This window comes from Brachyistius frenatus, unplaced genomic scaffold (assembly GCF_029030835.1).
Source record: "Brachyistius frenatus isolate BFR_SWC_R1_liver_20210118 unplaced genomic scaffold, ASM2903083v1 Contig_72, whole genome shotgun sequence".
NCBI lineage: Eukaryota > Metazoa > Chordata > Actinopteri > Embiotocidae > Brachyistius > Brachyistius frenatus.
Window position 1 is genome coordinate 1,688,050 of NW_027210671.1, and position 27,121 is coordinate 1,715,170.

Below are 27,121 nucleotides of genomic sequence, written 5' to 3' on the forward strand. Positions count from 1 at the left end.
ACAGACCTAAGAATCCAGTCTCCATATACATACGTGGGCTAAATGCTTTTCTCTTTGCTCAAATGCTACAAACATGAGCTGCATAGTTCTGCAGTTACACTGTGAGGAATACAGAGAACATTTATACTGTTGAACAAACCTAAAAACTGTCATCCATCCTCCAATTGTAAAATTATACATCGAAAATAAAGAGACTTTACAGAATTCTGTGTCACACAGAGGTGCAGAAATATCACACATTTTCTTCAACAGTTTAACAAGTAAAAGTGATCAAAATGTAAAAAACAAGTGCCAGTATTTTAATTTTTTTAAACTTTAATTGCTATTTTAGACAAAACACATGATTTAATAAAAAAACAAAAACAGAACGCAGTGTTTGTTTAAAAAGGTTTGTGTGAGCAGACGACAGCAGATGAGTCCAACACCGGGAGAATCCCTCATCGACACATTTATTTTGCATTCAAACCAACAAATGCACAGATCCACTCAGTTCTCACATCAGGTACAAAAAGTGATTAAATCTCTAAAAACCTGACGAGATACTGATCAAAATTACAACAATAAAAACACAGAGCCCACAGGAGGGAGGTGTGAACATCGTCCATTAGTGGAACAAACATCACAAACACACACACACCTGTGGCACAACGAACTCGATCATTCTGGAGGTTGTGGCGTCCACATGAGGGCAGCCGGGCTGAGAGACGGCCGGTGGAGCAGCGGAGGGGGGACGGGGAGCAGTGTCGGGGTAGGGACGAGGTGGGGTGGGGCGGACGGGGAGGGGTCTTCAGACAGTTGGAAGGCATTAAGGGTGTAGGACAGGGACTTGTCAGATGCAGCTGTTGCTGTGGCTAATTGATAGTTTGTATTCCACCCTGATGGGAGACGGCAGTCACAAGCCAATGCTGAGAGGGATTATGTCAAATTAAAAAAAAAAAAAAAATACTGCAAAAAAAAAAAGAAGAAATAATAAAAAAAAAAAAAATAACAAAACAAACATTTACTAAACAAAGAAACAAAATCCATTGCACTTCTCTACCTTGTGGGCACCTCCTGCCAAGTCAATCGTTATATATTCTGTTTTGGTCTTGAAAGAACTCACATGTGTGACATATGTATGTATGACATATAAAAAAAAAAAAAAATCGGAATGTTGCTCTACGAGGTTAACATACAGAGCTATAAAATATATCCTAAGTTGCACATGTATAAAAGCATTCAGACTTGTTCCCACTGTCTCCGCATGGACTCCCGTCTCCGTAAAGTCACCTCGCACTTAGTCACGTGATTAGTAAGAAGTACTTGGCTGTGCAGGAGGTCACACAGCAATATGCTCATAATACTCCATGAGATACTGAAGACTACACTATTCAGATTAGCGATACAGACGCGGCGCGGCACACCGATATGTAACTACTGTAGATAAGACGAGGCTTTGGACTACGCACTCACGAAGTCGTTCGCTGTTACCGAGTCAAAAGGAGAAGCACACTTGACAGCCATACAGTACTTCTCAGTGGAAAGAACATGGAGCATGCCCACCCAGACACCCTACAAAGTAACCAGTGGAGACGTTAAACATATCTACAGACAACCTACACTCCACTCTGTGTGTGTGTGTGTGTGTGTGTGTGTGTGTGTGTGTGTGTGTGTGTGTGTGTGTGTGTGTGTGTGTGTGTGTGTGTGTGTGTGTGTGTGTGCGTGCGCGCGTGTGTAGATTTGTTGTGTTAGTGTCCAATGATGACGTCCCAAATGCCACTGATTAACTCACAACGGCACAGACAGTAGTAAACAAGATTTCCATTCTTGGCAAAGTTCAATGATTTTTCTTGACACACTGCTTCACACCGGGTGGGTTTGAAGGTGCCTCTCCTCCGGAGGCCGCCGCTCGTGCACACTCTTCCGCTTTGAAAATAATGAGGCCGCAGTGAAGGGAGGATAACATACAATACACATCTCAAAGAGCGAGAGGTTTTCCTCTTGTGTACTTGTTAGTGTCTTTGCGTGGCTGTGTGTGTGTGTGTGTGTGTGCGCGCTTGGGATGTGGTGGTTCGTGAACCGCTCAAGTCTCTTAGCATTAGCAGTGTTAGCATCATATCCTGGCAGGCTCTGTGTCTTTGTCCTCCAGCAGGCTAATGAACTGACCGAAGCTCTCCTTCACGGCCTCCATGTTGTCGGTGGTGCTGCCCTCCAGGATCCAGCGCTTCCCTCGGGCCAGGGGCTCCAGCTCAAAGTACTTCTTTATCTGAGGTCACAAGAACAGTGCAGGTGAGTTTAAACTGGTCAGTCACCGCAGACTCTCAGAAATGATCATATTTAGTATTTCAGGAAGAATAACAGCTCTGGTTTTCGGTTCATTTGTGTGAATAAAATCATAATAAAAAAAATCAGATGTTTTGTTTTCCTGCAGGTCATCTTCACTCAAACTTGCTGTTTTAGACACTGGTCTGAAACTTTGTGCTATTTATGGTGAACAGTCTGCTTGTTTTGATCCGAAACAAACATCCCACCAGGTGAATCCGGTTATAAAACCTCCCTCAAATACATGGTACTAAGCCGGCAATATTACCTTGTGCTTTAGTAATGTGTAGGATAGAAAACTGGTAAGACCTTCTTTTTTTCCGATGACTGTCACATCAGCTGAGCCACTTCGGAGTGAGAAGCAGGTCTAATTTTGCAGCTCTGTCTTGAGCAAAGTGTAAATTAATAAATAAAATAAACAAAGTTAGACTGAATAAATGAAACAAAGCAGCCCTTTTATCTGAGAAGTATGCGGTTTGTTGGCTTGGCGCTGCTCTTTGTAACAGTCGATTATAAAGTTCATATGTTGGCTTTTGGCAGCTCTTGACAGTGGGGGTGCGGTGAGGTTTGGGGGAGAACCAGAACCAGCTGTTACGTAAAAACAAATCTCAACAGAGGGAAACAATGCCTTAGACCTCCACTGACGGTACTGCAGGTTGTTAGGGTTTCTGACATTTTCAAGTTGAGAGTAATGGAAGCATTTTTTTTTTTTTTTTTTTGCCCATGTGAGCTAAGTTCAGCCATCTCCTCCTGTTTGTCTGACAGCCAGTGGAGAATGTGAAAAGACAAATAAGTTCTGTCAGCAGCTCGGAGATAAAATTCAAATGCTACTAATGTCGCAGATGCAATTAAAGTACAATTTCCCCTCTTATTAACCTATTTAGTCATGTTGGCTGCGTTTGTGATGGTTTAAAGGAACGTTTCTATCACTTTCTTTCAGTAATCACAAGAATCTGGTTGTTCACATTGAGGGTTTGTCAAATGACAGGCTGGAAAGTACCTCTGCTGTGAAGCCATTTAAGACATTTCACTACACGCAATAGCAATTATGATTTGAATTCCTACTTTTTAGAGTTCAGATAGCATTTCTGCATTTTCATGCAAATGCTGAACAAAGACTGATGACTGCAGATGACCACAGTGTTCTGAATAGGGCAAGAAAACAAACAGATTTGTGAGCCCAGTAAACAGCAGAATCCACAAGGATGGCCGTCACACAGTCAAATGACTTTTCAACTTCAAGTGAAATTGCTTCTGTCTAGACCGTGCTGGGCTGTCTCACTGTGCCATGGTGTGTGGCATGAAGAGGATGGAGAGGAGGAGGGGGGTGGTGTATTCTTTGTGTCTGCTCAAACCCAGCCAGCCATGCCAGCGAGTGGGAGAATGAGTGCCGTCTCTGCCCCCCTGAGCTGAGTCTCTGTCCGGGTGTAATGTGAGTTTAATGACAGATTAAGTCACCTCAGCAGCGTTTGGCTCAGAGGCCTGGCTAGAAAGCCGAGTGGACCCAAACAGTGTTAACAAATCTGTCTGGGTAACTTGAGCTGCCCTAGTCCAGGCTCTAGCCCCAGACCTAGACTGCAGACGATGCGGCTGGCTGCCTGTCTGGCTGGCTGGCTTACTTGTCTGCCTGTAGCCAAGGCCCTCTTCTGGAAGACTTTGGCCCCTGCACTGGCAGACAGTCAAAAGGCCAGAAGTGACCTCTGTGCAAGTGCAGACAGGCTCAAGCTTCTCTCACTTCCCCTCCTTGTCTTGTGGGCCAACAGAACACACCCAGGGGCATCTCGCAGTGTGGCAATGCCTTCTTTAGCACTATGCAACAGACAACTGATCTCACCAACGACACCAGATGGCCCGTGAAGGTTTTAGTGCAGCCTTACAGTTGTGCGCTCATTATAACACCAGTAGTCTGTGATACCAAAGAATCAACCCAATTTGCTTAATAGCCAGCTGATACCAACACCTTCATCCGGGCCACGTTTCATTGACAGGCCACGTCCAATCCAGAGATTTAATCACACAACAGACGGACTGGATATGCTGCCAAAAATACTGTCTCAGTGTTACATGACTTAAGGAACCCCATGACAGCCGGGTGCATCCATCCACAGTGACAGTCAACAGCGCGGCCCAAACCAGTTTCTCTGAGATTAAGTCCTCCTAAGCACACTTATGCTTGCTTAAGGAATTGCGTGAGGCAGTGGGATGGGTAAGCCACACAAGACATCGGTTGCCAGATGGCTCCTAGGATGACCACTGGGTCACCCAGTCTAGCTTCTTCTAGGTCATACAGACCGGGGGCCTCGCCTTGTGCATGGGAGAAAGCGGCTTATACATGCATAAGGGTGTCAAAAAAAAAAATCTTGAATCACTTGTGTCTGTGTCAGCTGCATTCCTGCTGCTGGAATCCAGTAATGTTAGCCACCGGTCTACACTGTTACAGGGAGAGGCAGACAGCTCCAGTGAGAAGAGGTCTTTGGCAGCAGCCCTGAATAGTTAGTGACTTCTGGGACTGACTTGTCATGCAGAGCGGATAGTTTAATGACGGCGAAAGTGCATCGGTTGGATTTTATATTTAATTGTGTAATTTAAGTGAAGTGTAATTTGCAATCTGGCAAACTATACAGTGGTGAAATCCTGTTTTCACCTCGTAAATATGAAAAGACATTAAAATTATGCAGGAGGTCATTCAGAGGTCAGTTGACCAATTCAATTATATATCGATTGATGATGGAGAATATAAGTTTGTGTTAAAATATGCTACTGATTTAATCACTGAAGGAGGGAGAGGTGTGGGACAGTTTGGGGAATTGTATAAAGGTACATTCCTTAGTTTATTTGTGGGACAGAAACTAAAATAAACTTGGCCAAAAATGTCTAGCTTCCTCTAGAAATAATTTTTACAACAGAAATCTTAAATTGTTGATTAAAAGAAACAATTCAGAAATTACTTTTTGGAAAATGAAGTCTGGAGAAGAAGTCACTTCATTAAAGATGGATGATGTTAGGTTTGATCATTTGTGACCCCGTGTCTGCAGGGAGTGGCTCTGCAGCTAGTCAGCTATAAGCTTAAGCTCCAATGCTGGCAAGCTTACTTCAGGCTCTATAAGACAGCGGATGGGCATGCATGGCACGTGCATCCAGCTGATCGCTATGCCAGATTATTACATGTGATGGTCACTGCTGGCATCAAGTCAAATCAAGAGGATATCCTGGCAGAATAAAAAGAGCTTCGACGGCTGTCTGCTGCCAGCACAGCTCTGCTCTGGCCTCCTGACCAACTAAGCAAACCCTGGAGGCAGACAGAGGGTAAAAAAAAGGAGTGAGAGGACAAGAGATGCCTGAGGTGAAGATCAAGCCATGGAGGTACATGATGTTGCCTACTGAGAATATATGTGAGGAAAAAACCTGACAAATTTACAGGATATCCTGTGATCTGCAGTTGTCTTCAACTTTAAAAAAATAAATAAATGTGGATTTAAAATGGAAATCAGATGGTATTGTGCCATAATGCCTATATTCTTAACTTATAAATTTGTACTGAAACAAAAACAAATAAAAAAACGAGTCTTAAAATCATTATTTTTTTTTCCGTAAATGTTATTCAGACCGAGATTTTTGCTTCTATTTATGTTCATAGGAAGAACTTCAGTTGCTCCCAGCATGAACTATGCAACAGGTCTTCAACCGCACAGACAAAATCTAACAGGCTTACTCGTACTCACATTCACACCTATCGGCTGTTCAGACTCTGTGCTTCTCTGTCAGGCTGCCCACAGGCCACACTATTTATTTATACTTGGGCTCAAGATTTAACCTGTTGATTGTTGCCCGAGCAGCACCGTAAAAATGGTGAGAAATCCTGCATTCTTAAAATTCTACATGTATCAGTAAAAAAATATTGTAGAGAGAAACTGACTTTGTGCAAACAATGTGACAGACTGAGGCAGCTAATAAACACCAGTAACTGGTATGCAGCCCAATATGACCCACCTTTGTCGCAGTGTTTCAACACTGATTTATTAACTTCAAAACCAAAGTCATTTCTCATGGAGCATTCTCATTATTTTATCGGTGCCCTGCGCAGTATGTTTCCTACAGTCATTTCTGCAGTCAAGTTTGTGGCGAGTAATTCATGTTAAGTGCCTTCTGGAAAGTGCAGTGGCAGAGGTCCAAAGCAACAGCGTAACATTAACATGCCATGTTCAGGATCTTTCTGATAAAAAGACTTACTATGGTTCAATGGTTTTGCGCTATGTACACATTATTTGGGAAATCTAAAGTCGGTTCTAGCATTCTTGCAGAGGTTAACAGCAAAGCCAGATGGAGCAGATCCTGGTTTGTTGGATACACTCCGACAGCAGATAAGTATCGTAAAAGAAAGTTAAATGACCTATGCTGTCAGCTCTCAATTTCTCATCCAGGCCAAGTTATTTTGTCGGGCCTGGCTCCTGCAGTTGCCTCAGGTTCCAAAAGTCTGAGAAAAATATCAAAACTAAATTGAATAATATCAAATAATACTAATAATCTCTTCCTATTTAAGTAATACGATCATAAAAGGAAGAGAAGGAAATGTTCACTTGAGAAGATTTTGCCCTTCAGCCATGTTTAAAAAAGCCAAAACCTAAAGAGAAGCTGATAAAAAAAAAAGACCTAGTCAAACAGATAAGTTATCCTTCATACATGGCTTTCCTGCAGGCAACTCAAAACTCTGTGAAGCAAGGAGGGCTTCACTCAATAAACTCATTGGAGAGCCAATGAGTTCAGCCTAGAGGTTTTCATTTGGAAAAACTTCAGCAGGGGCCAGTTTAAAAAAAAAAAAAAAAAATCTTTGTTCAAAGGTTACTTCAGAGCATGTGTGCATAAAGTGACCTATGGAGAAGGCAGCAGAAAGTGGTAAACACACATCTTTTTATATTGTATATTTACAGTATATAAAGGCACTGGAATATTTAATATAATATAATGCATCTTGAAATAACTGTGCCTCATAAAATGGAGGATATGGCCTCCGATGCCCTTGTCGAAATAAATATGCACCATGACCGCGTGTCTATCAAGCGTCACTGTCAGATGTCAAAACCTCACCACACGAGTACGCTTTATAACTGGAGAAGGAAGCATTAGGGGGTCTCTGAACCAGGGAAAGTGGCATACTCAAATATCCAAGACAATCAATTACACCATCCCTTGACATGTTGGCCCCTGTGAAGATATCAGTCACTTGGAAAGTGGCCCACACTGGCGACTGCATTGAAATGGGAGGGTAATGTGAGATCCACTCACCATATAATAGATATGGCTTTGTTTGCTTTTCCGGCTTACCTAAAGAGCCTTAAAGACATGAGAAAGCCTGGAGGTCCCCAAGAGAGGAACACTTAGGAAGCCTGTGAAAAAACAAACATTGCACCACAAACTGTGGGAGGTGTCAAATGAAACAGTCCACTGGCCAGTAAGTAAAGCCTAAAGCCTATTTAAGCAAGGCTGTAACACCTTCGGTAATGGACCCGTGGTTTTGCATCCGAGGGGATTACTGTCTGGACCTTACCCAAGGTAGATAATGACCTAATCACCTGTTCAGTGAAAGTATTTGCTGCAGGTGAGGCACATCGCAGTACGACTTTTGTTTCCAGATTACATGAAGTACTTCGGGACCACACCAAGACTACAGAGGGCTCAGCATTAAGCCCGTTTCAAACCCTGGTCCATCCATAACTGCAGCGAATCAAATACAGTACGTACACTTGCACTATCCCTAAATAGAAGCAAAAAAGCAAATGCAGAACAAAGATGTATCTAGACGTTTGAAAACTCACCAAGGCTCTGATCCACTAAGATCTCAAATAAAGGGTACTAAATAACAGGGTACAGTTTTTTCCAAAACGAACAAAACGCTTTATAGGAGATTATCAGCGAAGAAGTCCATACAAAAACAAAAATACAAAAAAAGGCTTAATAATAAAACGTCTCCAATTAAAAGGAGGGACGGTGGATGAGATCCTCGAACAAACACTGATCAGCAGTTCCAGATCTTTCTGTGATGAGCATGTGACTTTTCATTCAGTGTCTCGCGAGTGCTCGTGAACCTGATGAAGCTACCTGTGAATTCTGCGGGACAAATTCAGCACCTGTGAAGGCACACCTGAATAATGTGACTGGGTGGGATATCCAAGCAGCGATAAGCTGGAACAACCCGGAGGCAGGACAATGCTGAGTCATAAGAAGTTTTTTTAATTGCTGGTATTTTGTGGCTCCTCCTTGTTGTTGGCTGTCAATCATCATTCAGTTCATTCAATAACTCAGAAATGTCATCGTTGGACAAACGATATGTCTGAATAATATTTCCCTCTGTCATCTCAAAATTTTCTTTCTTCTTTAGTTTCTCTGCGTCTCCTTCTCACAACAATAAGAGCAGTCGTCTCTCCGGATTTGCGCACCTGATTAATAAGTTCCTTTCAGTCGTACTAAAATACACAACAATCGCTTCTCCTGTTTCTACTTTCAGGTTTAGTAAATATCGCTGCGGGTGCAAAATTTTTCTATTTGCATTTCCATTCAGGCAAACACGCAAAAGGGACAACGTGTGTTAAATTGCACATTTGAAAGATGCAATCCTCACTGCAGGTCGTTGGTAAATCTGCTTGGACGTTTTTTTGCGGGTGGTTTGGAGTTTGCACAAGATTTTACACACGCAAACCTTTAGTAAATCAGGCCTCAGCAGTAAAAACAAAACAAAAACAAAAACAAAAATTACAAGGACTATAAAACTAAAGTCTGAACATGAAGGGAAGGATTGGGAAAAACAAAGATGTGGACATTCAATTAGTTCTTTCATTTGCTGTGGAAACAATCCAGGCTTCGCCGGCACGTTAAAGCGTTGAGGCCAGCTTGGACCCAATCCAGAGTTGTAGAATTGTTGGAACAGGGATTCTGCCGGCAACAAATTAAGATTGAAGTCCCAATGTCATAGTGCAAAACCTGAGCAGCCTTTCAGATTTACTGTCCTGTTCCACTGAGGTGAGACGATAGGTCGTCCCTTGGGCTCGGCTCAGAGCAGGTTCAAAGTGATTCACTTGCAGTACACTTTTCTTCAAAGCCAACTGACCACTGCCAGATCAGAGCCATCCTCAGAGGTGCAGTAAATCTAGGATGCACAGGGGATATTCTTACAGACTCTTTCAGTATGTTCCTTGGAACAATGCTATTGCATTTGGGATCTTACGCAGTGATAATGTTCTTTCCATATAGGCAGGCATTCTGAAAATATATCTAAAAGATGTGCATGAGAAGATTCCCATTTGGACAATGAGCAGGTAGATCTTCTTTTTTTTTTTTTTTTTTTACTTTGTTTTTACAAGGACAGAGGCATTTATTTTTTTATTTTTCTTGCAGCAGGTCAGATGACTTCCAAAAACTCTGGCTGCCACATGGGTAAATGATCCTTGCCTCAGGTCGGGTAGTGGTGACAGCAGATGTAGTGTCTTTCTGCAGCATACACACTCAACCACACTCAAAAACTATCTTGGATTATGATTATTTTCATCAGAACACAGAGAAATCATACTGTGATGATGTGATCTTTTTGAGTTTTTATTCTACAAATTTTAGTTTTTCAAAGTAAGAATTTTGAGTAAGCCGTTATCAAAAAAGAAAAGAAACAAGTTACACTGAAACACAGTTTTTTTTTTTTTTTTTGCTTTGAACATCACTGTGATTGTTCTGTTTGATAAATAGTATATATTTCTATTTGGCACCCAGCTCTCCAATGGAACAGGCTTGGTACCGACCAGTCACTGCACCCTCAGAATTGGGCACACCTAATGCTCTGAGTTTCTGTGACCATAACGTCTCAACTACATTTCTCTTTGGGTGACAGATATCAAGCACTGAGGGTTTGAAACCCGCCTTAACATGAATGGTATTTTCTATTGAGTGCGGGTTGGGGGCAAAGGGGAAGGAAAACATCCGCCCTCTTGTGCAGGCTGGAAAATAATTGGCAGGTTCAGTAGCTGGAACATGGCCCCTTCACCAGGGGTTGACCTGTAGGATACTAAGAGAAAGTCTGTGAGGGCAAAATATCTCAGATGTGTGTGCAGCGGGGGAGTTGGGCTGCCCATGTTTGCCTTGCCTTATTACAGATTTACAGTAACTTAATTTATTAAAGGCCAAGAGCTCCCTGACAAGGAACATCTGGTCTATGGGACTAAAACGGGTGAGCTGGCGTCCTGCCCGTGCTCCCTGCTGCAGGGGCCAATGTGCCAGCATCTTCCCCCCAGCCCGCCCTTTCTCTCCTCTTCTTGTGAAGAGAGCTGCCTGGCTGTAGCAGCCCACACAGAGGGCCCTCAAAGCCCAGGAGGTCTGTCACAAGCCACCCCTCCTCCTCCAGGACCCCCGAGTGGGACCCTCCACCCCTTTCACTCGGAGGCCCCCCTTTCACGCTGCAGTCCTGACAGTTGACCAGCTTGAAAGCTGCAGTAGGCCCCCGCTCTAGCACACAGCACGCGGCATTACAATCAAAGTGCTCCCCTTCTGCAAAAGATTTAAACCATGCATCAAGTTGGAGTCTGCACACACACTCGCACACAGCCACCCTCTCTCACATGGACATACACTCATATGCTAAGAGACCATCATATTTGAAATTCAAGGTTCCTGGGCTTTCTTACTTTTTATGCCTTGCAAACTTTTTCATATTCGTAATCATGACCACATATTCACGTTGTTACTTTATGTGTCGGTGCATGTGTACATGTTTGTGTGTGTGATCTATAAATTAATTAGTTTTTTCTTTTTTACAACCAAATGGCAGACAAATGGGACAAAGGACTAATCAGAAAACAAAGGATGTAATGAATCCAAGGCTTGCTTGTTCAAAACACACATTCCACAGCGTGCACTCCACATCAGTTGCCAGTAACTTTTACTAATCCTGGTGTACATTACTCAACAAAGCTGAAATTTGTAAAATCAACACATTGGTGATGCATCTGTGCGTACACACAGTTACAGTGCTCTCTGGGCTGAGTGAGATTTAATGCAGTTTAGGAAATATGATTATTTTTATGAGCAATTAATTCCCTCTGAGAGAACTGCTTCTGCCTGGTTTCAATCACTGCCAGCAATCAGGAGTGTACAGTCAACAACAGCAGCCACAGCCTCACAACATTTTCATACCAAAACTGTCAAGAATGGAAGCTGCCCCATGTCCAATGTATAAACTCAATAAAGGCCATTAATGTTGAGATATTTAAGGAGTAAAAAACAAACATCAGTAGAGCCTAGATGTAAATTCTCCACGAGTTTCAAATTTGTGCAAAGCCCATCAGACTTTGAGAAAAAAAAATCTGTCATTTGGAGTTGTGAAAAGGGCACATTTCAATGGATGAAAAACTCCATGGAAGAGAACCCCCAGAGATTCCCAGCGTTTGATCCATGTGAGTCAGCAATGGAACCTGGGGGTCAAATCGCATGCTGAATAGGCTTTTCGGAAGTCTTGTCCTGGCTAGTGGCGGCTGGTCGTCCGACCCTGCTTGACCAGCAGACAATGGGAGGGCCATTGACTACAATTGGGACGGGGGCAGTTCTTTTCCTTCAGTGGAAAGTCCGGTCCTGAATAGGGTCTGGCTGGCTGAATTGCGTTCCACACCAATTTTGAGAGCGAGGACCCACCAGGGTCAGGGTTCAGCAGCATTTGACACGGGCTATGGGAAAAGGCGAGCACAGTGCCCGCACAAACCTGACGACTGCCCTCTCACCCACGGTGCCCCTTAACCTCCCAGAGGGATGGACCACCAGCCCAGTGATGACACGATGAAAAAGGCTGTATGGGTGGGAAAAGGAAAGAAAGCTGAGATGAAGGTGGGCGGGAGGGCTGCATAAGCGGGATAGACAAAGATGTAAGAGAGATAAACCATCAAAGAAACAAGAAGTTTCTAAGTAACTTCACATATTGCGCTTCCAAGGTCGAGCACAAATTCTCCAGAGGGTAATCAATGTGCTGCCTGACTGGTTTTCCAACCCTCGGCTCCCGAGGTGGGATGGATGAAGCACTGGGTACACGTCCCTGAGATCTCTCCTGGCATCCAGGGTCTGGACTCCTTTTTTGTAATCATTCACACTCACACACTACACATGAAAACAGAGGCGAATAGGCGCTACGGAAATGTATGTTACAGCACCCCTCGAAGGTGCTCTCTGTTTGTCAAAGACTCAGATACATTTACTAGCTAAAACATCTGGACTCACTACTCTTCTCTTCTTAGTAGTGCAGTTGGATGTGGGGCCACCTAGCAAGACTGCAGGGAAATACAGAGTGAGGGATTCATCGGGCAAACATTTTTTGACTGTACTTTGTTTTCAAAAGCGCTTTCTGATCATCACTGCCAGGACCTACAACTATCCCGCCACTCTCTTTCCAGGAACTGTAAGAGGATATGATAACCAATCAGGAGTCAGGAACTTTGCTCCACATGCAAAATGCAAAGGTGGTGCTCACTCTCCTGTTATCACCAACTCCAAATTCTGCTGTCCTGTTTGAGAGGGAAACAACTTTGCATCAATAATCTTCACTTTATGACAAAACTTGGAGCATCACATGTTACTCGGACTGAAACTCGATGAGAAGTGATGAATCCCAAAGTTATAGAAATAATCCAAAGCAGTAAACCCGACAGGATCTGTTGGGCGCAAACATCTTTAAAACGTCTCAGCATGAAGTTAAGTTATCAAATGAAGAGCAATGACAAGATAACATGTGATACAGGATTTAAAAAGCTGAATCTGGCATTTAGAGACAGCTTAATTGTACGAGTTTAATGTTCTGCTGGAAAATCAAGAGCTGTCAACGCTGCGTTTTACCAGAGAGGATAAAGTCATCTAACTGCACATGGCGGGGCCACCGGCTGGCTGGAGACACCTCTTAAAAACCTATCAGGCTCTGCTTTACATGGAATGTCACACTTCGGGTGCCATACAGTACACCTAATCAACTGACAAGAGGGGAGCTGAAAGCACCCTCACAAACTATACAGATCTGGTGCAGCTTGTGCAAACTGTTTGCAAACATTTCTGCCGAGATACAAATTTTCTTCTCTATGAATGTTTCAGAAAATAATATCACAGTGTTTTCAGTGCTATTAAAACATGAACGTGTCAGCCGACTCGTACTGTAGGTTTCACAACCAAATAATTTGTTTGTGCACTGTAAAATAGCATGAACCACAATAATGACAAGCATGCGTGAAGTAAATCACTTTGTTGCTACCGGCATCCAAAATAGGAAGTTAAAAATTACCCATAAAAGTGAACATCAAAAGAATAACAGGCAGCAGAGAGGGGGAGTTCACTCTGGAACTGGCACTTGTGTTTTATATATGTGGAGGAGAGCGTGCCCTTATTTAAAACTCCAACACCTTCTAAATGAAAAAGAGGCAGTGGACAGATTTATCTTGGTTATAGAACACTGACATATTTTATGTAAATACTCATAAATAATCATTTTCATTGATGTAAAAGATGCTATTACACATCGTATGTTATTGTAGTAATTAACCCTCATTGTGTCAGTTCATTTTATTACAGTGAAAGAAAACCTATTTAATGCTGTCAACATGTCCAGAGCCAAGTTGAGCTTGACTGTCACTACATTGCTCCACTGTGGTCAATATGTTTATATAATGTGACCACAGAGCCATTTTGCACTTGGCTAGAAATGAGCCCTCAGCAAGGGCACCTGCTCCTCATCCATTTTTCCACTGTAGCCAGCAACTCACAAGAGTGGGGTTGGAGAGGGGAGTTGGGGGTGGGGAGGGCTGGTCGCTGACCGGCTTCAGTCTAGACGGCTCAATACGCAGTTGACTTTTTAAACCCGCTTGTCTGGAAAAAGAGCAGACGTGAGGTAAGAGGGGGGTGAGCTGCAGCAGAGAGGTGGCGGTGGTGCATTTTGGCTGCCATAGGACTCGCTAGGAGCAAGCAGAGAGAGAGAGGGGGGGGGGGGTGAGAGGAAAAAGGGATTGAGAGGAAGAGAGAGACAGTGAAAGAGAGAAACAGACAGAGGGGCAGAGAGAGAGCAAGAAACGCTATCGGAGAGAGAGCTATCAGAGTCACTGACTGTGGCTCTATTGTCAAGGTCAGTGAGCCGCGGAGTAAAAAGTCACGCCACCTGACCCACTCCCCCCTCCGCCTGTCTGCTTTCCTGCTGTTCATCCGCTGTCCTCCCGTTCAGTACCTCCATCAGTCTCATCTGCACACTCAGCATACAGAGAGGAAATCTGATCTGAGTGACTGCAGATATATTCTATAATGACTGTCAGTATAGGAGAGGTATTTTCTCCTTTTGTAGTTTAACAGCACAGGCAAAAATAGTCCAAAACAACCCCACAGCTGCATATGATGTCGTTCAACATCTGAATGCTTCCCTTCCTCTTATGAAATAGACGCTCGATACTCCAAATCTATGGTAGTCTCTCTGCTGACGCTGTGTTGCACCAGACATTTTTATGCAACAGCTGGACCTTTAAAGTTTAGAGCGCATTCGTCTTCATTTGGCCCCACAAAGAAAAGTTTTATTGGGAAATTAGTCGAATTCAGAAAGAACGTCTGTTTGAAATGCTGACTGCACTCGAGTCGCAGTTTTCATTAGCTCCAATCTTTGGCAGTCTGGCTGATAAAAATCATTTGACACTGCACAATGATCTCATCTTTACAAGACTGGCAATGAGCCCTTTTGGAATTTCTCTTAATTATTATTCTGCAGAGAGAAGAAGAAAGATGAAATTGGCTCACTTTTACTTTTGCAACATAACTTAACTCTCTTAAGGCAGAAGCAAACCACTGAAGAATACAGACATCTGCTGAATGATTTGACAGGGCTGCAGAAATTTGTTGTCGATTGTCTGTGATTAAATCGAGATGAAAAGACTAAGGTCATAGCTCACACACTGCCCTTCTGGTGATTAAGCACTGACCGCAGCTTATTCCGGCGATGAGGTATGTGAAAAAACAAAGGGCAAGCCGACGCAATAGTGACATGCTGTTTGGTGTTAAACATAGCATCACTTTTGTCGTGAGCATCAGTGTTTACAGACGAGCTGAGTTGAGCAAACATGCCCCCCTCCAGGCCTCTTAATATCACCAGCCCTTCCTTTCCTTAAAAAAAAAAAAAAAAAAAAAAAAAAAAAAAACAGCCTGTGACAATCAAAAACAAGCTGAGAGAGGAGAGAAAACACCCGTTAAGGTCCATCACGACTTGTATCATCACCTCCGTCAATGAACAGACATCTGACATCATCACATACAATAACATCACCACACTTGTGACTGGATGGAAGTTTTCCTTTTCAAAGAATGTGTCAGAGAAGTGTGAAAACAATGATGGGGAGGGACAGAGGTTAATTGTTTTTTATGAAACGTGCTTTTGCTCAGTTTCTGACCTCAAGTCATTTTGTTTCATTGTCTGTGTTTGACCTTCAAAGACCTCAAATTATGATTCCTCACTTCTAACAGAGCACATTCAAACTGCATTCTGCAAAGTGCAGTGCAAATCCTTGTAGCTTTACTTTTCAAATGACTAACATTTTCCAAAAAGAGATTTTTTTAAGACCTTAATTTTGGAGCTTAATAACAATGTGTTTGTTTTTGTGTGACTGGATACATTTTATTGTGTCTCATCCCTATTTTTATTTCCTTTAAAGGTCTCTTTTGCAAAATAATCTTTCAATTTGAGCTCGTAGGAAAGAACTTTTTTGCTATTGCCAATAAGAGACAGATGATATGATGAACTCAATCGCCCCCCCCCCCCCCCACCCCACCACCCCCAAAAGGTCAAAGAAAGCTGGTACTGGCAGCATTTGAGCACTCCTGTTAAAAAAAAAAAACAGAGAGGAAGACTTGTAATAAAAATACGTCAAAAACTCCACAAACATTATTTAACATTCTTATTTGTGACTGAAGTACAACTTTCACCCTGATGATTATTCTAAATGAGCTGGCAATAATTAGACATTTCCACTCAGTAATGACGCAAGTGCAAGGTATTGTAAGGGTGATCTTAACAAGTTAGTTAGAGCCATTTGGTAACTGAGTTGCTCACACTGTGTTGTTTCCTTCTCAAGGTTCATTGATTGGCCCTTACCTGTGCCTCATCTTCTGGACAGCCAATCAGCAGCCACTGGGGAATTTAGAGCCACCAGCGTCACAGGCTACAATGACACACACACACACACCATGTGCCAGACGTTTGACGAAAGTTTCAGACACTGGGCGCCACATGAGTCACTGAGCACAGCCACCACCCAATGTGTGCCAAGACCTGCCAGTTCACCATGTGCAAAATGTGACAGAAGACAGTGGTTGACTAGCCACTTCCGTCTTGGACTATTCCCAACACAGTTTGATCAAAAGTTATCATCTCACTTTTTGCCATTTTAAGAGACAGTGATGGACACTGAAATTATAATTACTGTCACGGGCACATGACAAATCCAAAATCTATGAGATTCCTTTTGGACAACACGGGTCTAGCAAATTTGGCCACATGGTGCCACCTTGTTCTGAGCAGGAGAACACCTCCACACACCCCTTCTATGTTGATAGAAAACTTAATTTGGCCTGCCTTATGTTTCCTTTTCAACATATTCACACTTGTAACTTAATTGTATATTAATGTAACTTCTAGGAGGCAGACTGAAGCAGAATTCAGGTTTTGTTAGATTAAGTGACCTGTTCTAATTAATTTTGAGAGCCTGAAGGTTTAGAAATTCCTTTAATTCCATGGTTACCACAACAAGATATAAATGCTGCCTGGCCTTGTGTGAGACTCAATGATGAGTTATCTTGAAAGCCTCAGTTTTAACAAATTATCTGTTTTGATAATAACAATCATTAGGAACCCTCTGACATTCAGATCACATTAATGTACTGTATACTGAAGGTGCAAAGAGAGTAAGGCAAGATTCAGCATGCGCTGAGCTCCATAGATTGTGGAGGGCAGGACTTGCAGCAACGCATTACTTACTTGGCAATGCAACACGCTGCATGCATGCTGAGATTACGTACAGACTAATTAATGGCTAAAAGCAAGTAATCAATTGAATGTAACATTTAAGAAGCCATCTGGGTGTCTACCACCTGCCGAGGGTGAGTAAGAACATTATGTGGCTCAGAAAGAGATGCGTCATATTTCAAACTAACTAACTTTGTCCATTACTACAATAATTAAAGTGCATTTTTGTTCAATCAACTAATCAAGCCTTATTTCTAGCTACAAATTAATTTAACATCTCTGTATGAATCTATTCATTATCATCTATGCTTGTCTAGACTTTCAATCATGATCTCTATTTATGTGGAGAATGAGATACACTGTATTAATGTGATGCATTTAGACAAATTTTTAATCAGACAAATGCAAATGCACTGTTATAATAAAATAAAAAAAAACTCTGTATTTCCATAACAGCTTGTAATAAAAGGTCCAAAGAGGGTTTCCATCTGCTGCCTCTCCTGATAAAAGAGGGAGAGTTATCAATCTTTTGGGAATACTTTGACTCAATCAAATATGAAAATGCATCCACAGACAGAATAAAAAAAACAACATATTATCTAAAGACGTTTGTGTCATTCTGCTTTTTATGATTCATAAATAGAAACACAAATGGCCATGCAAAGAAAAAAGTCTGAGGACTATAGTGAGGATTTGGGAATTGGAAATATGACTTTACTTCAGAGACTTAAGAGAACTGATCAATATGTTTCAGGCAGAGCACAGTTCACTGGCCATAAAGAATATCTTTGACAGAGCTCAAACGGGTACACAGAGCCAAGTCTGTGTTTTCTTTGAGCGAGCGGTGAAGGGGGACATGTGACGTGTGTGTGTGTGAGCGATCGCACAGGCAGAGAGAGACAAACAGTCCACTACCCATTAAATAAAATGGGAGACTCACAATAAAGCAGGAACAACAATAAAACCTCTTATTTGATGTTACAATTTCTGGTTAATAAAACCAAAGGCCAATATTGGAACCGATGTAGTACAGCGTATTTCTTCAGATCTATGAATCATCACACCACAAGCCTTCAGTATACATAGCTTTGTTTTTCTATGTCTCAGTTTCTAAGAAACTGTGGGGTTTCCCTGACCTGGGGCGAGAACACGGATCTAAAACATAAACTAAACCAAATAAATACAACTTATATAATTAAAACAAGGTTTTTAAACATGCCTCTACGGGTTGTTTAGTTGTTGTTTCTTTTGTGCGGACTAGACAAAAAAAATGTGGTTGGTGGTTGTTTTGTCCAGGAGTGGTATACCTGCACCTGATTGTAATTAACTTTTATTAACATGCTTGGCCAAGTTTGGGTCACACAAACGGAAACAAATGTGATGGAGTGCTGCAGAGTCAGGATTCTGTCACATTACCATAAATATGTGAAAAGCATGGGTGGCAAACATTGCATGGAGGCAGCACATGGCAAGAGAGAAAATGAGCCAGGTGTGAGTGTTCCAGTGATTCAGATACTTGGTGTGATTGTTCCCTACTTGCATGCAGAATTCACATTCAGATTTCTATTTCTTTTCTGAATAAATACTGTCAAAGTGTCAAAACACTCAGTTCATAGTGAAATGCACAGAGCCTGTATTAAGCAACTGTGCTGTTTAGGTGAGCCCATTGGACCTCTGTAAGATTGTGATGTCACAAACTCATGCTGATGCCATATGTCAGCAGTCAGTCTGTTGCAGAGGTAGCAAGCTGCAAGATTGAAGAAAATCTGTATTTGGCCTGGGCACAGAAAAGGGTCAGCCAATCAATGCACTGCATTGATTGGCTGATATCAATATTGGATATCATTGGATATCATTGATTGGATATCAATGCACTGTAAAGACACAGACACAAAACAGTCTGTTGTTGGGAGATGTAAAACTATACTGAGATGGTTTTTGGTACTTAAATCCCCAAAATACCTTCTTATGATATTCTTATGGAGCAGCTAAACTAACCGTAAATGACACACCTTAAAGATGTTTTCAGTGACATATCCTTCACTCTTACAGTCAGTTCATTAAACGTACAGCATTTCTATCGAGTGACTCACAACATTAATCAGCATTCACGAGGGTAATGAAAAGCCTCCGAGGAGAGCAGAGGTTATCAGTTGAGGGTAACTGTATATATTGCTGTCAAACATTTACAGTGTCTAATTCCTAAATCCGCAGCAGAGGTGAGAGCCTTTAGAAAGGAGTTCTTCTCAAGTTTTATCAGCAAATGAACTCGGACTGATTAAGTGGAGCCTTCATCACGGGGAGTGAATTAGAGCATTTTGGATGAGAGAAGTAAAAGTCAAATCAAAGCGGAGTTTGCTGAGTGAGCATTGTTGTGGGACTTGAAACTGTTCCAAAACCTGGCAGTGGATTATTTATTTGTTCAAAGAACAGTTCGTTTTTATTGTCTGCCTGCTTTTTCACAGCTTTCATCTTTCCTTATTGTACAGATCAGTTGGACTGCACAGAAGCACTGCAGGGCTATCACCTGCAACTTTTTGACAGGTACAAACACTGCTGAAAATATATATGGCTCAGAAAAACACTTTGTGGGGAAGTGACTCCACTCGAGGTGTGAACATAACTGTTTGGTGTCAAGCAAACAATAAGGGCTCTCAACACCCATGCATCACTTCTAAAGGCCTCAATTACAAGAGACTATTACAAAGCTTCCGTTAAGCACGCAGTTGTCCGGATGTATACAGATTTCAGCAATAATTGTGAGAGATGAAATGCCATCCTCTCTATTGTCTATTCCACAGGTGAAAAACACACTCCATCCTTCCACAGGCTAGGATTACCAAAGAAAAAAAGGAAACAATATCATAAATGTTGTGTAGCAGAAAGCCCCTTCTGCTCAACAGATGCTAAAGGAGTATTTTCAATCAAAGAGGAAGAAGGACAAAGCTTTTAATATCTTGCTCCATACATTGAAAAACAAAAGATTTCTAGCACTTTCCCAGAATAGCAGCAGAAGACATATATCCTGTTTGTATATGTGCATCCGCATCAGTAGAAAGCAGAGCTACCACAGGCTTCGTCTGGAGGCTACGAGACTGCTGCTTCTCAAACACCCAAAATCAGTTGGTTCCCCTCCAGACAGCGAGCGCCCGAGACGATTTAGCAGAAACACGGTGTTCAGAGAGGATGTCAGCGCTGACGACTGGTCACGGCGCAGAGTGCAGACATTAAGCAGACTCCCCGTGAGCTAGCCCACGTAGGGTCATTCTGGTCATATCACATCAGAGACATTTAACATTTCATCATTAGCCCCCATTAGGTCTTAGGGGGCTTAGTCATTTCCCTAGACATTTTGTTCATTCCCTCACAATCCCTGGTTAAACCTGAGGGGCAGTGACTCCACTTCCAGACTGACATTACGCGCTATGTGTAAGCAGAATGCATGCAGGGATCTAACGTTTTGTAATTTGGTGTTACATAAACAGATAAAGTGAAATAACCTATTTTTTCTTTCAAATATAAAAAAGTTAACTGTTTTTATGTGGCCGCATCCAAAACTGCCTCCACTCTGCAAAGCAACACCAAAAACGAGCCATACCACCAGCCCACAAGTCCTTCATGGTATAATGCAACATGGCACATGCTTTAAACCGATGCTCACATATCCACAATGATTAAAAAAAAATGAATAGGTGGCCCTGCAAATCTGGTACATGCCGGTGGTACACAGACAAATACATGCTATGCCCACAGTTTAAGAGGCAAATTGACAACAATTACCACCACCCACTTGGGGACTGGAAAGAGTAATGTTCTGTGTGGGAAACGAGAAAGATTTTCTTTTATATTTGCACTTAGTAACGGGACAAATAGTACACTGGGCATGACAAAACACGCAGTACCAAAAACCCCACATCATTGGAATTGTGTGTCTGATGTACACTACAGTGGCTCAGCCATACTTTGATCACACTTTAGGTGAGATTATGTAAAATAAAGTTAACCTTAAAATTTCACATAATAGTTCTAACAATCCTGCAAACACTGGTAATAGTTGCACAGCAAGTTAACTGTGTATCGTAGTTCACCGATAACTAAAGTGAGCAGGGTCTAGCCAGTGGCAACAATAACCCTGTAATTACTTTGAATGGGTTAAAAAAAAAAAGAAAAGAGTCACACATAAAGTGCAGTTTTTGTGGGTCTGTAGGACAACATTTGACCTAATTTATATTATTCAGTCATAAAAGCCTAGTCATTTTTTCATCAGCATCAAAGCCCATTTTAGTTTGTTTTTTTCCAACAAAGGAAAAGATATTGAACAACACAATGTAACTTGTGTGTACTAACTACAATGTTTTGAGTACATACGGACATGGTCGCTGAACGAATTATTCCTTAGACTCCTAATTTTTCTCTTTCAGTGTAAAAAAAAACATCAATCTAGACAAAGGGGTGGATCACAGCGTTTGGTGGGTGTGTAGTTACACAAGGGGATAAAACACATTGTCATAACTTGGCTGCTTTTCCGCAACTCTTTTTGTTGAGTTCGAAGGTGTTTGCATATAAGAGTAGCACTGGGTTCAGGTGTAGGCCCCCAGGCTCATGCTAATCCCTCTTGAAGTGCCAGTCCCATTAGACCTTGTAATCAGGAATGTGCTGCAAAGCAGGTGTGTTAATAATGCTTATTAAACAAACGCCCGTTTACTGCTGTCTGCTTTGGATACCTGATGTTTGTATGATGTCATGACAGACATGGGATGGGAGGGAGAGGGAAGGAGGTAAGGTTAGCGAGGAGTATTTTCACAGACTGGCGAGTCCAGACAGAGAGGCAGAGCAAAAATAGCTCAAGGGGCAAACAAGGTAACCTTTTTCAAAAGACGCTTCAGGGGGTGTCTGCCAAGTCCCACACAATACTGTCTGCAGTCAATGTCTGTGTTGCAGTTGTATTGCACTGCAGGACAAAATATCTTAAAAAGTCTGGGTGCATCCTCTTAAGGCAGATCAAATCCACCGACACAGTCCAAAGCGGCTCATCTGAAAGCCAAAAATGCATCACCGCATCTTCCTGGCAAAACATTTCCATTTTTGCCCGGAGATTGTGACGTTGTTAAGACCCTTACATGTGGAATTACCTGTGAATCCACATTGGCCTAACAATTAAGCCTACCTCAGTCTTCTGCTTCCCCTTAAAGGAAAACAATTGAAGGGCAGAATGCAACAACATCACCATAATTTGTGCGCGCAAAAGGATTATAAAACAACAACAAAAATACAAGTACAGCATGAAACATTGCTTTGCTGCCTTAATACCACCTTATTACTACACTCATGAGTAATGCATTAATGTGCAGAACCAAACCTTTTTCAAACATTTAGCTGAACTGTGGCATCACAGGCACTCAATCTTAGTCATTACAGAGGAAATACTTCAAAGTGGCTTGAAAATTATTTCTAAACTCTGTCATTGTAGATCGTTAACCACAACATTTACTTCACTTATAGTACTTTATCATACTCTTTGCAAGCGCTGTCTGTTTTTTTCTGATGTTTGGGCATATTTTATCAGCTGTAATAATACACATGTCAATATAGTCATGGCATAGACATGTCATGGCATTATAATGCACATATAGAAGAATGCAGACCCTGCACTCCCTGCTGGTGCCCTGGATTAAGCCCATAAGCACATAAACATGTTGCACTGAGGCCATGGACATCTCCTGTGTACATGACATCATGACCACGGAATAAGCCATGAACACCTAGGATGCGGCTATAATCAGATGTCCTACATGGTAACTGTTGCCCAGAGAATAACACTTCCCAGTTTACTTGAAAGATGAGCATATCCCTGCTACAGCATCCCCATTATTCACAAGGGTGGGGGTAGGTAAGTGTGTGTGTGTGTGTGTGTGTGTGTGTGTGTGTGTGTGTGTGTGTGTGTGTGTGTGTGTGTGTGTGTGTGTGTGTGTGTGTGTGTGTGTGTGTGTGTGTGTGTGTGTGTGTGTGTGTGTGTGTGTGTGTGTGTGTGTGGGCAACAAGTCTGGACATATCCATGCCAGCCGGGACATCCCCATTAAAGGGGCCACTTGGTTCTAAAAGTGGAGAGAGATGGAGCGTGGGGATCAAATGGCAGGTTGTTTACAATGTGTGTGCCCACTAACGGAGATAAGAACTTCTCAGAAAAGAAAGCAGATGATATTTGGCCTTACTTGGACACTAAAATCAGTGGAAGAAAAGATCAAGTCAGATAAGAAAGCAAGGCTGTTCCCCTATATGTTGGTCCATTTTAATTGATAAATGAATTTAATTTATATCTGCGTTGATCAAAAAGTATGCACCTGGACATTCAAAAAAACAAATGAATAAAGGCCAGAAATAACTGAAGTGAATGATGTATGGAAACAAGAGTGTTGAATTTAAGTGCTACAAAGGGACTGGCCACACCTTCTCTTTGTGTCCTAAGGCCAGAGTGCATCCTCTGTGAGTTTCCTGATGTGCTCAGGCCTCATTCATGGGTAATGTACCAGACAGAGTAGATTACACCCCTTTCTTCATTCTCTCTGCTCAGCCGAGGAAGCCCTCCCTGCCCCTTTTTGCCCACTTTCTCTGTTGTCCTGTTTATCAAGTTGAATTTGGAAAGTTGTACAAAGTTGACAAAAAGCAAATATGTCCATAAGATGTTAATTTTTTTTTTTTTTTTTTTTTTTTAAAGAAACAATAAGCAAACTGACCTTCCTTGAATTCAACTTTAAACTTTTGGTGAGTGCAATCTGCTCATTTGTTCTTCTTCAATAACTTCTGCCCACTTTTCCTCAATCCGGCAGCAGGGATTGTTTGAAGTGATGTTACCACCGGATCTCAGAGACTGAGTGATTGCTATCAGCAACTTGTGTTTTCTTAAGTTCTTCAAGAGCAATCTAAAGAGCTCCACATTGGTTCTGCACTATGAGAAGTGCTGGGACCCTATGCAGCGTTTACATACACTCACTCATCCATCTCTCACAACGGTGATGGAGGAGTGTTGGGCAATGAGGCATTCACATCGAGTCCATGGCCTATTTGTCTCCAATGAGCAGTGGCTGCTTGAATGCAAATAGCTGAAAAAATATATTCATTACTTGTTTCTTGGCTCAAGTAAAAAATACTACTACTACTTTATAAAAAAATAATTAAAAAAAACATTTTCAGGGTTTAACGTATATCAGAATGTGCAATGAGAGCGGGTTTTAATGATGTCATCGTTTTCAAAATATTTGACCGATGAAATAAACATGGGAAAGATTGATGTATAATGAGATGTGCTCTCAGCTTCTTGTATTTACAAAAAATAAGTTTATGAAGAAACATACAAGACTGTGGAAAGAAAGAGGAGCTTGAACTACTTTGGAAGCAATAATAGTCCGGTATGGAAAACAACAACTATGACATATTTTGTACAGTTTCCTGGTGATTCCATCCAAAGACGGGCTTCAGTGCCCTTAAACAATACAAGATGGACTGAGGAAGCAACCTCTGTAAACACACTGATAAAGGTTCTTTCCAACTGCCTGCACAGATAGATAAAACCACTCAGTTTCACCTTTAGATAAAAAAATGACATTACAATTCCTTATTTAATGTTTTTTCAAACTAATGTTTGCCCACACACCTGTCTGAGTTGCACTGCAGTAATGACGAGACACTTTGCTGTGTGCAGCCGCTTAGTTAGCAATACCGTGTCTGTGAAGTGTTTTGGGGATAATATCTGTATATTTTAGCAACAGAAAATAACCTGGGTTTCATTGTCTGTAACACATCTAGAAATGTATCACATTTGGATCCATAAAGAAAACTCTTGTAGGCATTTTATGCTCCCTTTCTATAAGTTGACATATTTGGAGCATAAATGCCTCAAGAAAGAAACAATTCAGGAGTTCAACAGTACTTTCTTGAATGAAAAAAAATTACTCAATCTCTAAATTAAATTGTGTTTCAAGAACAATGTTGTATGGACCGTACATTTAAATCTAACGAAAACATTAAAAACACCACCATTGTCTCACTAATACATAATGTATATCTGTTGGAAGTTCAACCAATCATTCACTGCAGTGGGATGCACTCAACAGTAATCTAAATCTTTCAATAAAATCAAGCTTGATTGAAGCATTTACAGTACAATAGGTTAACCATCACAAAGCTGCACGGATGGTCAATTCTCAGGACCCTTTACCGCTGACTTAGACATTGGCACTGTCATATACACAAGCAGACACAGCAAAAGAAAGCAAAAGAAATAGAAGAGCTGGCATAGGAGTAAGGTCCACAGGTTTGGCATCCACTGGGGCTGGCAGAAACATAGCTAAAGATGGCTGAGTGCATTCCCAGCCCCGGCAGAACAAATGGAGCTGTTGTTTGGGTTCAGAGGAGCTGGCCCTCAGAGAAGGACACGGCAGGAGGGAAGTGGAGGGGTAGGCAGGCCAGACAGGGACAGACGAGGACACAGGAGCAGGGTGGCAGGGTTTCAGAGTTGCATGGCTCACACCACCCACATCAGCTCCCAACAAACAGCATCAAACTGTTCCCAGAGGGGAAAGTTTGTGAAGAAAGAAAAAAAAGGGGTCAAACTAGATGGAAGTCACAACTTAAACACAAAAGCTACAGTATTGTATATGAGCCATGTAATTTGCAAAAACTCTTGGGATGTATAACAAATACAATGAGAAAACATGTCATGACATGCTTCATTTTCTTTGCATTTAAGGTGTATCGCTGCTGCTGTAACATCAAAGGCTTTTCTGTTGCTGCAATAAATGACTGTAAAGGTCTTTTGGTGAGTCAATTGACTTAAAGATGTGGTGAAGTTAAGACATTATTCAGCCTTAAATTAATACTACCATTGCATTTTTCTGTCTTCTTTTGCTCTCAGCACTTTGGGAGGGTAATCCAGATCACAGGAAGCTGAGGAGGACTGTCTCATGTGGCACAGACAGCCCGGGGATTCATCTGTCATCTGGTTCGATGAAGACACAAGTCGACCTGGACTTACGCGTAACACGGCCCAACGTAAGCACACGCTACACACACAGTGACAGTAAGGCCCTGAAATGTGTGTGGCAGTGGCAGAGAAACCCTGATGCTCACTGACTTTACGTGGTAGTTTAGGATGGAAGAAGTTGTCTGTCAGCTGCTCTGATTCTTCATGGACTGTTTGGTCCAAACTCAAAGTAACAAAGTAATTAGTCATTAAAATATCAGTTTTTTTTTTTTATTGTTCACATCCTATGGGCTGTAAAGAATACATTGCTTTTTTGTGAGAAGTACATTTTCCAAGCAAAACCACAACAACCCAGTGATTCTGTTACTCTGCAGTTTATTGTTATCTGACTGAAGTGTTTAAACCCATGGTGGACTAAAAAGGATGCAACGGGGACAGTAGCCGGGGACACTCCAGTGATTTAATTTGTTTCCCTTTATAAGAATTCAAGTAACTCTGCAGACAAAACGACATATAAAAAAAAGGCATGTCTCATTTCACCTTGTCCATTCTTCATGTTCACAACAACACTTCCCAGTTCAACTTTTTTCTATGGGTTGCATGAAAACTGAGGAATGATCATTGCAAGCACAGAATGCAGACAACAAAACAAATAAATAACGTATAAACACATGCGTCGGGTTGAATCAATGATTATACAAATAGCATAACCAGACACAGATCGCATTTTAGTCCCATGGACGTGTGGGGTCCGTGTGTACTGGCCAAATGAAAACATAAAACACATGCAAGTAGACCACACTGAAATGATCTCTAAATATATCAACATTTTAAATTATCAC

General features: G+C 41.8%; 1 protein-coding gene and 1 long non-coding RNA gene across 4 annotated transcripts in view; one reads left to right on the forward strand and one right to left on the reverse strand.

Annotated features, from left to right (window-relative positions):
• Positions 1-297: 297 nt before the first annotated feature.
• LOC138626308 (ADP-ribosylation factor-like protein 15) overlaps positions 298-27,121 on the reverse strand; it is a 155,379-nt gene continuing 128,555 nt past the window's right edge. For all 3 annotated transcript variants that reach the window (XM_069707867.1, XM_069707869.1, XM_069707868.1), the window contains one exon: positions 298-2,245. In XM_069707867.1, the coding sequence (XP_069563968.1) occupies positions 2,093-2,245 (153 nt within the window). In that variant the 3' untranslated portion in view covers positions 298-2,092. The remainder of the gene's footprint in view (positions 2,246-27,121) is intronic.
• On the forward strand, positions 2,246-26,253 carry LOC138626319 (uncharacterized). The gene is made up of 3 exons (XR_011311285.1): positions 2,246-2,268; positions 19,789-19,843; positions 26,211-26,253. It is a non-coding gene; the product is annotated as an uncharacterized lncRNA (long non-coding RNA).